Genomic DNA, 15519 nt, shown 5'->3' with positions numbered 1-15519 from the left:
GGAAGTGTGGTATCTTAATTATGTGCTGGATTTAAATACCTGCATTATTGATTTAAATAGCATGACTATATTGTTTTCCTATTTTATGAACTTGAAAACAGATCCTCGACGGACATCTTCCAGGTAGAAAATGACACCCCCTTCGTACACTCTTTTCCAACACAGATGTGCAGACCTCCCACCACCCCGGTAGTGCAGAACTCTACTCACTATTTTTTTAAGATCGGAATAGAATCATCGAGTTCTTTATACCTTCAGAGAGCTGTGTAGAACCCCTGTATTCCGGAGGAGACAAATATACAACTCTGTATACACTTTCCCGCATTCGGTATTCTAGCACAGAACCATGCTGGTAACTCAGATAGTGAGCACTCCTAAACATTTTAATCTTATTGATCATATGGTCATTACTACAGGAGAAAGCTGATTGTATAACACTCCTGTCTTATTATTTGGCTCGGGCGTGGCGATAAGATATATACCTGATGTGGAAGCTGCTTGTTTCCAGAGTGTTGAAGGCAAGGAGGCAGTCAGATTCGGAGTCCCTGGTTTCTGTAGATGTGAAGAGGTAGCTTTCACCTGATTGGCTAGTTTCTGGAGCAGTGAGGAAGCCGCTTTCACCTGATTGTCGGGGTTATGAGTCGGTGAAGAAGCAGCCTTCTTTTGATCCTCTAATGATGGTGATATCTCTGCAAAAGAATAATTAAAGTATTAGATTTGAAGTTTATTGTTATGAGCATCTCAATACAGCCTGGGGGTTTGCTCTCTCAAGTAATAATTCCTTTTACAGTGCTCCAAGATATTAGGTGTGTAAGAGGTATGCCCCACAAAATACTCTATCACTGTTTTAGGTTTGTAACTAGGAGCTTATCACAGACCTTAGGTACTGCTGTTTATCTAATGAAGAGCTCTTAGCCTCAGGCACTATATGTGCAAGCTGGACATTTCTCAAGTATGCTTAATATATAATATGAGGTGCTCATCAGTTCTCAGGGGATTCTGTGTGGGTACTGAAAGAGCCCCACACAGTCATCAAGCACTGCTTTGTGGGGTAAACTATGTTGAACCATCTATAACCCTATCATGCCACAAAACAGACCTTGTGCAACCGTGAGTACCCTTATTACCTGTTCACCCCACCTCACTTCCCCATGACCACATAAAATACTGTTCTTTACTTGCAGGTCTCAAAAAGGCTTGCTCTGAAGCATCAGCTTTGCCACCATCACATGCCTCAACATCTAGATTGCCCCTACATCAGTAGCCTGTCCTCTGGATTGAGCACAGGACTTGAAATCAACTTCTCTGACAGACATTTGGACTGCTCTCCGTTACTGTCTGCACATCACTAGGCACTTGAAATACCTTTCTCACCATCTTAAATCATGCCCTAACCCCATGCTCTGCTATTCGGCTTAGCAGACCTCATTTGATAGATTTATTTTGCTTTTCTGACCGAGCTTACAGAACCCACAGATGTAGTCAACGAAGGCATCCTTCTGCACCTAACCTCAACACAGACAACTAACAAAACCTGGCCTCCTCAGAGGCGGCAGAGAGACAAGTGATATGAAACAAATTACTTACCCCTAACTATAGTTCTCCAGTATTGGAATCTTTCATAGATTCATATGCTTGAATCATTCCCTGTCGTCGACATGGGAGTCCCCGATATTATAAGACGGCCGCTCCTGCTAGCTGCCTGAACCCTGTGGAAGCTACATCCATAGCACAGTCTATCACTTCAGAGGCAGTTTGTTCGTCTTCAAGAATTCTTTTAGCTTCCTCCTTGTCATCTGATGGAAGCTTGTCCAAAAGTGGTGACAAGTCCGACCACATCTGCCTATTATAACGGCCCAGTAAAGCCAGAGAATTTGCTGCTCGAAGCATTATAGCAGACATCGTTGAAAAACAATTGCCAATGTGGTCAAGCTTCCTTCCTTCTTTGTCAGGAGGAGCCGTTAGGGAAGCTGAAGGATTTTGAGAACGTCGCTGCACTACTTGTGAAATTACAGAATCTGCTTTTGTATGACCTATTAAACAGGCTGGAGCATCATTCAGAGCTTTATATTTTTTGTTTAGTCTCGGTAACACAGGTGAAACTGTTGCTGGATTTTGCTTATCCTTAGCCCCTACTTCCATATGTAATCGATATTAGGCAACAATCTTACTGTTTTCCTATAAGGTTCTTTGAAATCATACAGAAAACCTTCTTGCTGATGCATAGGCATCGGTAAATCAAAGCGCTTAGCAGCTCTCTCCTGAAGGTTGTGGAAACCACCAATATCTTCCGAAGGGGAGTCCGCTTATGGGCGAGATGGAGATTACGGAGTGGGGATGATAAAGGAATCCCATTCATCCTGTTGAATCTCTCCTTCCTCTCTCTCAACTTCCTCATCAGAGGATGTTAACTGCTCGACAGGAGGAGCTTGAGTAGGAAGCTGGACCCTAGGAGACTGTTGAAGGACAGGAGAACAAACCTGTATCTGTGGAATAACAGGCGGAGATGGTGAAGGAGGCAGAGTCTGTAGGATATTCTGCTCTGGCGGAAATCTCCTCTTGTAGTCCGCCAGCATAAATTGCAGGTCTGTCGTCAGTTTGATGGGAGGCACATCATTTCCTGTTGGTGATATTGCTATTGCAGATGGTAATATTGACATCCATAAGCATCATCCTCCTCAGACTCTTCTTGGTATTTGACATGACGATCAGATGGGCTCAAGGCTGCCCCAAAAAGGCTATCTTCGTCAAAATGTTCATCCTCCTCATCCTCTTCTTCAGAAGACAGTGATGGCAAAAGAGCTTTAATCTGACTAGGTGAGGTTACAGCTAGTGTTAACTCCGAATTTGAAATTTTACGTTTTTCTTTCCTAGCCGACAAGCCCGTCGACAATTGCATCACCGCCGGAATCATCTTCATTGACGAAGGCTGCTTCTCCTGCTCCATCGACGGAATGGTCATCGTCAACGGCAAACTGCAGGGGACAGTGATCTTCATCGACGGTAACGCCAATGACACTTCAATCGTCGACGCTGCTTCTCTCGTGGACGCCGTCGTCGACGAGGTCTTTATTAATGGGAGAAGTGTCGTCGACGGAAGTTGATCCCTCGAAGTCGATAAAGAACTAGGGGCCCGATGTAGGTAATTCTTATTTACCACTTCTTAAATACCGAATTTTACCGATTCGGTATTTAAGAAGTGGTAAATATGAAGGGGGGAGATGTAGGTATTTCCAGATGTGTAAATACCGAATCTTCAAGATTCGGTATTTACCGAATCTGGAAATACCGAATCGGTATTTCCTATTGATTCCTATGGGCTGTGAAGCCCATAGGAATCAATGGGCAATACCGATTCTGTAATTACAGAGGGCCATATGTAGGTGGCCAAATACCGATCGGTAACACCGAAAAAGGGTCATTTTCGGTGTTACCGACAAAAATTTAGCCATGTGAGATGTAGGTAATACCGAATAGAGTCGATAATAACGAATCGCTAAAAACCATAAGTTACCGACTAGGAATTACCGAAACAATGAATACCGAATCGGTATAAACGAATCGGTAAAAACCCCAAATACGCTATGTAGCAAACCCCGGTAATACCGATTTTGGCCAAAATCGGTAATAACGATTCGTTAAATACCACGTTTCAGGAGCATGTGGTAATCAGGAGGAGTCTATATAAACAGACCCAAAATGCATCAGTGTGAACACAATGGCAGGCCTCTATCTCATAGCAAGGCGGCTACGCCTGAGAGCAGCAGGAATGAGGATCTGGAGACGTGAGGAGCAGGTGTACAGAGTACGCATCACTCTGTTCCAGTTGACAGACGCAGAAATACACGAGAGAGACAGATTGCACCCACAAACCATCCTGGAGCTAATACGGGACCTAAGACCCTATCTGGAGCATCAGACGCCAAGGGCCCACGCAATCCCCACCCATGTCCAGGTACTCTGCTGCCTGCACCTCCTTGCATCAGGAAGTTTCCAGGGTGTGATAGCAGCAGTGGGTGGAGTATCACAGAGCTGCCTATCCCGGTTCTTCAACACCTTCCTAGACGCCATGATGGACAGAATGGAACATTACATATCCTTCCCCAGTACGCAGGCGGAGCTGCAGAGAACCAAGCTGGAGTTCTATCAACTTGCCCACTTCCCCCACGTGATCGGCTGCATCGATGGGACCCACATTCCCATCTGCCCACCTGCAGCAAGTGAATACATTTACAGGAACCGCAAATCCACCCACTCAATCAATGTGCAGGTGATCTGCAATGCCAAACACATAATAACAGACATCGTGGCAAAATACCCCGGGAGTACCCACGATGCTTACATCTTCAGGAACAGTGGCATACATACACGTCTGCTTGCTGGTGAATTTGCCGACGGATACATACTTGGTAAGTAAATGTCACACACCCTGATGTACACCCTGGCACAAGCTGTTGGTCACACCAATCAATGCCACTTACTTCTCATCATAGGTGACCGCGCATATGCCCTCCGGCCTTTTATCCTCACACCATATCTGAACCCAACCACCCGAAGGGAGAGGAGATACAATGTGGCACATAGGAGCACACGCAACGTGGTGGAGCGCACTTTTGGTTTGCTCAAAAGCAGATTCCGTTGCCTCCACAAAACAGGAGGTGCGCGTCTGTACAGCCCCATCAAATGTTGCAAGATCATTGCTACGTGTGCAATGCTACACAATCTGGCCACTAAAAAAGGAACAGCAGTGGAACTAACTGAGTCAGAGGACGAGGACGAGGACAACCCTCAGCCAGAGCCCAGCGCGGCTGGTGCTGCTATTGAACATGATGGGAGACATAGACGGGCAGAGATTACATCACACTATTTCTGAGTGAGTAACGACACTGAGGCATTTCAAATTACATGTAGAGGTGTTTATTTGGCACACCTCCAGCATTGTGAGCATTGTCCAATTGGACATGGGTTACATCACCCATCACATGCATGTGGACAGCCAGTGTCCTTCACTTCTTGCGTCCCCGTGCTGCACGTGCATGTTCCCCATCGACACAGACTTGTGAGTCGGACCGTTCCTGTGCTGGGACATTACGTCCACTACGCCTCCTGCACTCGGTGGGTGAGGGTGTAATGCTACCACGGCTGGTAGCCTCCTCACTGTCCCCCCCCCTTCCATATTTGAGGCCTTAGCATTCTGCATGAGCTCTAGCACTGAGGTCATGGACACCATCCCCCTGGCCACATCCCTGCTGCAATGCGCCATCGCCTCCTGCATGGCGATGGACCGGCGACACATCAGTGATGTCATAGTGGCCAGCCGGTTCACCGACTTGGTATAGTCCTGGAGTCTCTGTCTTTTCCCGGCGCATGCCAACACGGTCCTGCTCCAGCTGGCTGCAGAGGTTGTCCACCGAGGTTGCTACCCTCTCCATCCCTGCAGACATATTCTCCCCCATGGCACTGATACCCTTCTCCATCTTGTGCATATGTCTGTTAATGTTTGCCACCTCCCTGTGTAATGACTTCATCTCCCTCCATTGCAGGCGCTGGACCTTCAGCATGTTGCCTTCCAGTCCAGCAAACACACTGTCACCCTGCTCAACTGCCACTGGACTGTCTGGCCTTGCCCTGCGGCGTCGTGATGAGATGTTCGCACCCTCGGATGCAGAACCAGCCCGCTCCCTGTCGGATCTCTCTACGATAGGACATTCTGCGCGCTGGCTGCCCTCCTCCTCCGACGCCTCCATCTGCTGGAGGGTGTTCACGGCATGCCTCCTGCCGGACTGTGGTGGTGGTGGTGTTGGTGGTGTTGGTGAACGTCGCAGTGGTGACTGAGTGAGAGGGGATTGCGGACCTCCCTGGCGCTGTGGTGATGGCTGTGGTGGAGGATTGGCTGGCTGCGATGGCGCAGAGCTGGTGTTCCCTGCAGGCATGCTGTCTTCATCCTGTTCACTCCCCTCTGGCCTGGCTGACCTGCCTCTGCTGCCCTCAGCTGCACTGCGAGATGACTCGCCTGAAATGACACAAATGTAAATATTCTCAATGCTCTGTCTGCAATGCCATTGCATTAAAGTACATGCCAACAGTGCACAGTGGTTATCCTGACCTATCCAATTCTATTACCATGCTATTGTGTTAGCTGCCCTGACAGTCCTGATCATGATTTCACACTGACTACATCACCCAGAATGCATTGCAGGTAAGCAGTAAGACATGGTGTGGAGTGGGAGCACATTTACCACTATGGGGGTTGGGGAGGGGGTAGGGCAGCATGCTGGGCATGCTTCTTACCTTGTTTTCTAGCTGCTCTGGCGGAGCTGTCTGCGTTTCCTATGCCACTCACACTCTCCCGCTGGATGGTGGACTCTACCATCTGTTCCAGTGGTGTTGGCACTGGGGCTCGATTTTTTCCTCCTCCAGTTTTCCCAGCCAGCCTATGTCTCTCTGCCATCCTCTGTTTTGCTGTTTTTCTGAGGTCGTACCACCTCTTTCTGATGTCCTCTATGGTGCGCAGGGTCACACCTATGGCATTGATCTTGTCCCGAATGCCACTCCATATTTGCCTCTTCTGTGCGTCTGGCACTTGTTGGGACTGGGCTCCAAACAGCTTGTGGTACTCTTGGGTGACATCCTCGATCAGGATCTCAAGCTCCTTGTCGCTGAACTTGAGTTTTCTTTTTCTTTCACCTGCCTCCTTCTCCTTGTCCTGGCTTGCCATTGCAATGCTTGTTCAGTGGTTTTTTGTTTTATTTTCTTGGCTGTGTTGCTGCTGGCTCCTCAGCTCTCCTGCCTGCCTGCCTGCCTCACAGTGTGCTCCAGGCCCTGTGCACCTGGCTGGGTGTGGCAACTTCCTGTTTGGGAAGTAAATGGGTGTATCAGGATTGGCTGATTCACCAAAACGCTATTTTTTGAATTACCGATTCGGTAATTCCGATTTTGGGTGTGGATTCGGTAACACCGATTCGGTAATAGCCTTTCGGTATGTATTTTTATTACCGATCAGTTCACAATCGGTATTTAATACCGATTTGCAACGAATCGGTAATGTTTAACGGATTTTTACCTACATCACGTTTACCTCATTCTTAATACCGATTCGGTATGAATCGGTATTAAGGATTCGGTATTGGCAATTTACCTAAGAATCGGTAAATACCGATTTGCACAAGGGTGCAGGGGGTGTCACATTGACACCCTCTGGCACCCCCAAAACAGGCTCGGTGCCATGTGGCAGGCATACATGCCCTAAGGGCAGGTCTGCATGTCACATGGCATAGGTGTGCATGCACACATGTGCATGCACACCGGAATCTGTATTTTACTATCAAATTGAATTTGATGGTAAAATACCGATTCTGTAAGGCCTCTGAAGAGTCCCACCTACATCTCGGTGCCTCAGAATCGGTAAATTTACTGATTTTTTATTTTACAGAATCGGTAAAATTACCGAATCGGTAATTTTACCGATTCGTTAAAATAATGCCCCCTACATACCTGTCACCCATATACCGGTCGGTAACGGCCGAAAATACCGATTTTCGGCCGTTACCGACCGACCTACATCTGGCCCTAGATGACACGATTTACTTCGTCGACGGTAAAGGCACGTTACCGATCGACGATGTCGTCAATACCACAGAAACGGTCACAATGTTAATTTAAGACACCGTTGTTGTTACTAGAATCACCTCAGGTGATGATCTTCTCGTTGACGGTGATATCGTCGACTGGCTGCTCAACTGTGGAGCCGAGGTAGGTTTTTTGAAGGTATGCTTCAATTTCATAGGTGGTGTTCTAGGTTCTGAAACTGGTTTCTTGATCTTTAAAGCCTTCTTTTCTTCATGAGAGGCTTTGGCGGTAGATCCAGTCTGTTTCTGAGAGGGCTCAACAGACTTTTTGACGCTTTTTTAGGTGGCTGCGACGATGAGCCCGCAGGGTCATCTAAAGGTCGTTTCGGAGATGTTTTTGAGGAGGATTTAGACGATGTATCACTCTCCTCATCAGATACCACATTATTTCTATTTGTAAGTCTCTGAAGCCCCAAGAGAAGCCTTCCTTCTTGGTCTTTAAGAGTCTTAGAAGAAAAGGTATGACATACATTGCACTCCTTTGGCTTGTGGTCAGGGTATAAACAGTATAAGCAGTCCTTATGCTTATCGTCAATATCCAGTCTTTTCTTCCTGCAGGTTCCACAGGCTCTATATAAACCTTTTTTAGGTGTCTCTGACATTGTGGACATCAGTTTGAATCATCTTCAAAAACCTCCAATGAGTTAGTAGAAATTTGAAAGGGTTAAAAAACACTCCAAATCTTGAAAAGAGAAGAAAACTGAGCAGAGCTCAGTGGAGACTCCCTTAGCACGAAGTGCAGTAGAAAATCTGAGGGACTGGAGCCTCTCTCAGGAAGGTTCTACAGGGTGGTCTCTTCTGATTGATTGAGTTTTAAATTTGGTCATTTTTATTAAAGGACAGAGATATGTCATAAACATTTTTAAGGCCTAGGCCTTATGTGTCTATGTCTATTGAGACAATTATTTTTATAATACCGGGGACTCCCATCTCGACAACGAGGAATGATTCAAGCATGTGAATCTATGAAAGTTCCAATACTGGAGTAACTTAAAGTTTATCCCCACACCTGTTTCAACCATGCCTTTATAATCTTCACCCAGGACATGGCTGGCAACTTGTTCACATACAGACCACAAAATGGGTTACAGAGGAATTCAAGTTCAACTTCCAAAGGAACATGCTCTTTCTAGTCACCCAAAACTAAATCTATGATGCCTCCAGCAGGAATACATGACCAGGTCAGGAAGACCTTCCCTCACAGAAACACTGCTTATGCCCCCTTGAAGCCATTTCTTGCAAACCTTCATTTGAAAGCTACAAACACATCCATACACAAGCCTCCACTGTATTGATGCCACTTGTGCAACACTAAAATTCAAAGAATCCTTCCATCTCAACCCACCTACCTTTTTTTAAAGGAGTGGCAGAACAAATGGTTAATGTGCGATAGAGAAAACAAAACATTTACTGACACAAACTAATCTGGGTACCCTGTATGTTCTATACAGCGAAAACAGCTATTAACAATACTGCTGATATTAACTGGAACTCACCAAATACCTTTTAGCAAGAGTTTTTTTTATAATTAAATATTTTTACTACCTTTGAACTGAACAATACCACGTACACTAATGTTTTACACAGCGCCAAGAGTGTGTATTTGTCTGCAGGGTGCATTTCTGCCGCCACAAGCACCACTCATTTGACTGATGTTGTTTCAGCATTTGATGCCCTGTCTAACTTAATCAGGGTCACCTGCTCTGCGTTAACCTATTTTTGTGTCAGCCTCTGGCACTATGTTGTCGTGGCATCATGTATTTGGCCTGCGTTTTTCAGCTACAATTCACAACAAATCACTTTTAACATGTCTGTTACTTGAATTGATCTGTGAAGAAAACCAAAACTACAGCTCCCAGAATGTCTAATGCTGTCTGATGCTGTTCTTCCTCGACTTGTTACTCATACACCGGTAACCACCTTTATTATCTTGTCAGACTATAGAAACTGCCCATGTGGAATGTTGTGTACTTCTCTATAGTTGAAAAACAGTAACAGCTTTTGGTTCATGTAGAAATCACTCATACCATGTAACTGGGGCCTCTTCCAAACAGAAAACTCTTTTTCCAAATGCTACTTTGAGAAAATGAAATGAAATGGAATGAAAGAGTTTATCTACAAAGCGCACTGCAAGCCCAACGAAGCATCCTGACGCTTTTCTGAACACAAGACCATCTACTAACAACCACTGCTACAAAAGGTTGCATGAGGAAGAAAAAAGAAAAGGAAAACAAAGGGCTTAAAAACAAAAAAGAAAAGGCCATACAACTCATTTGGCAACAAGAATTGCCACGTCTTAAGATGCTTCCTAAAAACTGCAACTATGGCCATATCAGCATGGGATATCCACTTCGAATTTCCGTGACATTTATCTCATGCCCCTGGTGCTTGCAGATGTAATAGTAAAGGCTTCATCGTCAGAGAGAAAATGGAGGGGTACAGAGGGAAGCCCTGCCTCCCTCTACATACTTGTGTTTCAAATATGTATTGCTTTCTGTTGACTACTCCAAGGCTTACTGTATAATAGTTGAATCCACCCTATGAGATCAGGGCCAAATATAATTTCTCAGAACAACCAACTCAACCTACAGGAGTCAAACACTTAATTGGTATCAAGTGTGGCCACTACAGAGAAGGTGTTTCTATCTTTCATCTTGTTCTTGACACGGAACAATTATCTGATTGTTGATGGTCTTACAACCTGGTGAATAACGTCATGTGGTCTCTGTGGTTTAGTATGCACACTAGAAGTGAGTGTCTCGCTTAGGATTTTCAGGATAAAAATAAGTACAGGCAGAGGTTTGCATCAATTTATTTGGCTTAAGAACAACCACCACCACAGCCTCATTTGTAGTTGCTGGTAGCATGTGGTGTTCTTTTCAAATGGATGGATTAAGAGTAGCTCTGGAGCTAGGTTGTCACAGTATTTTGTATAAAATTCTGTAGGTAATCCATTAAGGACAGGTATCTTGACCCCAACTAGCAGGTTAGTTAACGGTCGTGTGTTGGGGATGTTTGAGTATTAAGTGTTCATTATTAATCACGGACAATATAATTTATTGCTTGCCGAGTCCTGCTTGTGCATTTGGGCCAATGTTACTTTTGTGCTACGAGTCGCTGATTTGATCAGTCATGCTACCAGTTGGTCGCTTTTGCACCCCGGCTTCTGTGTCTCTTCTGTCACTAATCCAAGTTCTCTTCTACAAAATGGTATCTATCCAAAATGCGAAGGTAAAAGGCAACTGCTTAAACTTGTGTTGTCCTGATATAGCCCTCTTATGCCTCTGTAGCATAAGCTTTTTTTCCACATGTTGCTCCTCAGTCACCAAATGGTGATCTAACTCTAATATCCTTCACAAATTTTTTTCAAACCCGGGTAGGTATTCCATCTTAACAAATTCACTCCATAAGGAGCGACTGACTTCACTTTGTCAAACCAGAATTGGGACAAATGTTTTCTTTTAGCAAGGTTTTTGTTTATTTTTTAGGTCCCTGACAAAGTGCTCTTAAAAAACATGTTTTTTCTAGTCACAATCTGTAATTTATATTTAGTGAGGGGTTATACATTTCAGATTTCTCTTTCTTTTAGAAAAAAGGTCTATCTCTTCCACTAATATATGTATTGATGTCTTGCAAAGTGTGCTTGTCCTCTTGGTCCAAATTTTATACCACTGATGTCTTTATTATTTCTGATTTTTAAGACTAAGATTTACAATGTTAGTATGATTATTAAGAGGGACAAGGCGAACAACCACCCATCCTTTAACTCTTTCCAGTACCATTTTAATATAGACATCACCTTCAGCAAAACCTGATACAGTTGTTTCACATGGGCACCACTGTTTAAGAAAATTATCCCTCAAACCCAGTTGTAAAACCCTATTATTAAGGGAGTCACACCTGGACAGCATACTATGGGTGTGTTCCTGTTACCAAGTTACACTCTCTGGGGTCACAGAAAGAGAAGCTGGGGGGTTAGGTTTTCAGCATCATGCCTGCATAACAACATCACACTACCAAGCAGGTTAGTGCAGGACTCCTACTCCTACTGCATGTTCATCTTCCTACCAGAGTGAAGGACCCACAGAATTTGCAAGGAGTCACTGTGGGTGATCTAGCCAAGATGATGGAGACCTAATAAGAGGATAACCTTCGGAAGGGAGATTGCCAGTCACACAGAATAAAGATTCCTTCATTCAGCATTTAGAGGACTCCTATTCCACCATCAATGGACCCAACCAAAATCCAGGCTGGCTCTTTGACCGCCATCCTTTTACAACATGAAACAAGGCACAAGTCTACCACCTGTACCACCTGAACCCAGTTAATCCGAACTCTAGCAGGGTCACTAGTAGTTCAAATAATGATTCCTTTGACGGTTCCTCTTGCAAAGCCAATTACTTTGCAGTTTCCCTAAATCAGTGGCAATTACATTTCCTTTGTAGACCTGCTTCATTGCCAAAACAAGTTGGACACTTTTTTCTTTGTATCCCGGTCTATTACTCAGGTAGAACATGATGGTCCACTGCTCTATAACTAAAATCAGGTTAAGGCAGAGAAGAAATGGGGAACATCCTTTACAACGCGGTAATGACCTCGCAGTGCCATTACAACGCAGGTTTCACAACGCAAGTCATTACCACGACTTGCCCTGGAGGGCGCTCTAGGCTAAGGAATAGTAGATTTACTATTCCAGCACCTTCCCTACTGTACGTAGGCTGGTGTTGGAATAGTAAATCTTACTATTCCTAAGTCCAGCACCCTACAGCGCAAGTCGTGGTAACGACTTGGGTTGTAAAACCTGCGTTGTGATGCTCTGCAGTGTTTTATACCGCGTTGTACCGTCATACATCCGAAGAAACTATTGAGGAACACACGTGTACAATCCATTAACACATAGTTGTTTAACTTAAATCAGGAAACCTAATCTTTTGTAAAATATTTAAACTCAATCAACCTCTCATAGCCGAGGCACAATGACCAGAGGAGACAAAGGCCTCATTTTTGTACCATGGGTTATGGGATGAGTTGAAGTACAGGTTAGACATAGATAATTGATGTACCCATGTCTTGTCTAAAACTTATCAATATGGTGACTAAGCTGGACTACAATCTGACAAATGTTGTGGGGACAAAATAAAAGTGATCATGAAGTGCAAGTGGTGAAGAAAAAGAAAAATAAGACTGACCCTCTGCTGAGGAGGTGGAACCCGTGCAACTAGGGGGAACAATGTAGCCCTACTATGAGAGAGGAGAGTGCCAGGAAATCAACATAAAACACAAGACTTTACAGTGGAAAAGAGGATCATTTTCTCAAGCAATGCTCTACAAAGCTGAAGTCTCATTCGAAACCCTCAGCAACAATTACTACAGATCAGCCAAAAAAAGATCCATCTCGGCAATGATTGAGGTTACTCCAGAATACTTTTATACCCACAGCCTCTCATGATCTCACAAGCATATACAGACACGGTGTAAACATTTCCAGACACTAGTAACGTTGCATGCATTGTTATAATCCTGGATTGGGTGCATGTGAGTCCATGTCCTGTTTGTTGCATCAACTCTTGTGCGGGGTTCAAGACAAAAATTCATGATTGCCAAGATCAGGTTGTACAAGTCTTGAGATTCTGTTGAGCTCACAGATCAGCAATGTTAATAGTGTTGACACACAAAAGTGCTGTATGGTGCCTCTGTACTGCTGTCTATTACTGACAGATCATTTTCGGAATAGTATTCAAACGTGATGATCTAGACAGAGCGTATCCCAAAGTAGTGATGATCTTGAGGGCTACACTCTACTGGTGCAGAAATTTGTAATGCTTGTTGAAGTGCAAGGAAATATGTCTTCTCGCAGTGGAATCTTGAAGGTAAGCAAAGCCTTGAGGACTGTCAATGATTTAAATATACCATTCCCCAAAACAGTCACTGAGAGTCAGTGGTGTCTCACAAGACTTTCCAACCCCCGAACTTTATAATAAGAGCGGAAAAACAACCCTCCCTCTGCAACAGCAAAAAGTTATTGCAGCTTGGGCCAGACATCAATATGTGCTGCCTCATTCAGCCAAGACAGTTACAGAGAAAATCTAGTTGGGGCAAAGCAAAAGACTTTGGAGAGTACAAAGGCCAGTCGTTTCTATCTTTCTATCTTTTGCACAAAATCAATGAGTCAATATATACTTTATTCTATTTTTAAAAAAGAATCATAACATTTGAACACAGTAAAATGCATTAGATACACAGTAACAACGATAAAAGAAAGATCACAGGTTAACTCGCTTTAAAAAACCAGAAAGATACCATGATAAAAAATAACATACTGTAGGGTTAGTTAAAAACCCGAAATACAATAACGCAGGTCTCGCTTGGTTGAAATTCATGGGCAACAAAAGGGGCCATATATATTTATGATGCAGATCATCATACCGGGGACAAATCATAAGTATGTGATCACAATCTATGTTGTAGATTCCTCCCCTTATGAATCACCCCAAGTATCAGACAGGATTCAGAAAAGTTGAACTACCTCTTCCACAAAGAAGGTGGCACCACATCTTTAGCTCGACTGTGGTGTCTCCCTGGACAGGGAAACAGCCTTTACAATGAGGCATGAGCCATGTGTGCCCTTTCTCCACAAACGGATCCACGCTTGCCCTAAAACATACATATGTGTGGTTAAGGCAGGGCGCTGTCTAGCTGCGCGGATGGGAGAGCACAGGAAGAGATAGGATCAGCAGACGTGGATGATGTCTGTAAGTGGGGCTGGAGCCGGGTTTGGGGGTAGTTTTTAGGGCTTAGGGGGGTCTGGTTGTTCTTAGGGCTCGAGGGAGTTGTGTTTTCTTTAGGTCTCTGGAGGAGCAGTGTTATTTTCAGGGCGGAGTCAGGGTTATTTTTAGGGCTCAGGGCAGGGGGGGCTGGAGTGTGATCTGTACCACACATATCCATTTACCAGTCATGCTTTTACCACAAAATTGCGTGATAAAGGCATGTGTGGTAAAGGAATGCAATGTTAAGATGCATTTGTTGTTCTGGCAGCATTGTAGATGAATGCATGGTTTAGCCATGTGTGCCTCTGTCATACAACCCTCTGGACGCGGTGTTCACAGAGCCTTATTTGAGGCCCACACCAGTCCTCTTACATCAGTTCCCTCATTTTTTCCATCCATTGGAGACAAAGGAGAGACGGACATAAAAGATAGAAATGCAGTGCAGAAAAATACCTTAGAACGTTTCAGACTTGATGTTTTCTGAGCCAAGCATCTTAGAAACAAAATTCTATAAGGTACCCTGCAACAATTGGGCTTTGGAAAAAGATGCAGGTAAGCCTTTCTTACAAAATAAAATCCAAGATAAACTTACATGAAATATAGAAGAGCATAGACTTTGTCACACACTATGTGCAGGTGAAATCTAAGATATGGTGATCACTATAGAAGGGGTGGATTTAGAGCGCATTCACCTCAATGAATGAGGTTTGGGCGTTTTTTAATAAGATGAACGTGTAGGTAAGGCAGCTAAATAAACCCTATTCTATAGCTTTTCAGGCATTGAAATACTGTTTATTGCTACAGATAAAAAATATATTTTTTAAAAACTGTAAAATAACAAAGGAGCATCAATTCATATAAGAATGTATTTATTTTAAATTACAATAAGAGAGAATACAATATTGTGAGCATCACTCAGATTGGACAATTTAAAATTATTTAAAAAAAACAAATGAACAAGAGTAAAGAACTGCCTAAATCAAAACCAAGCAATATCTAAAATATTCTGTGAACAAAGTAACAAGTGCACTATCTTAGCAGACAAGTGGGTAAAATACATTTCAATAATCTGTATAAAATCCCTACATGCAGAAAATTAAAGTCTGTACACCTCTTATATTAGA

The 15519-nt window shown here is 43.9% G+C and overlaps 1 protein-coding gene across 2 annotated transcripts in view; it reads right to left on the bottom strand.

The window, feature by feature from the left end:
• The window catches only part of LOC144781655 (uncharacterized), a 196511-nt gene that overhangs the window by 76799 nt on the left and 104193 nt on the right, over nt 1–15519 (bottom strand). For both annotated transcript variants that reach the window (XM_078660620.1, XM_078660621.1), the window contains exon 7: nt 483–689. In XM_078660620.1, the coding sequence (XP_078516746.1) occupies nt 483–689 (207 nt within the window). The remainder of the gene's footprint in view (nt 1–482; nt 690–15519) is intronic.

The sequence above is a fragment of the Lissotriton helveticus genome, chromosome 9, assembly GCF_964261635.1.
Source record: "Lissotriton helveticus chromosome 9, aLisHel1.1, whole genome shotgun sequence".
Taxonomy (NCBI): Eukaryota; Metazoa; Chordata; class Amphibia; order Caudata; family Salamandridae; genus Lissotriton; species Lissotriton helveticus.
Note: the sequence above shows the minus strand (reverse complement) of the source record. Positions and strands in the feature narration are given on the sequence as shown.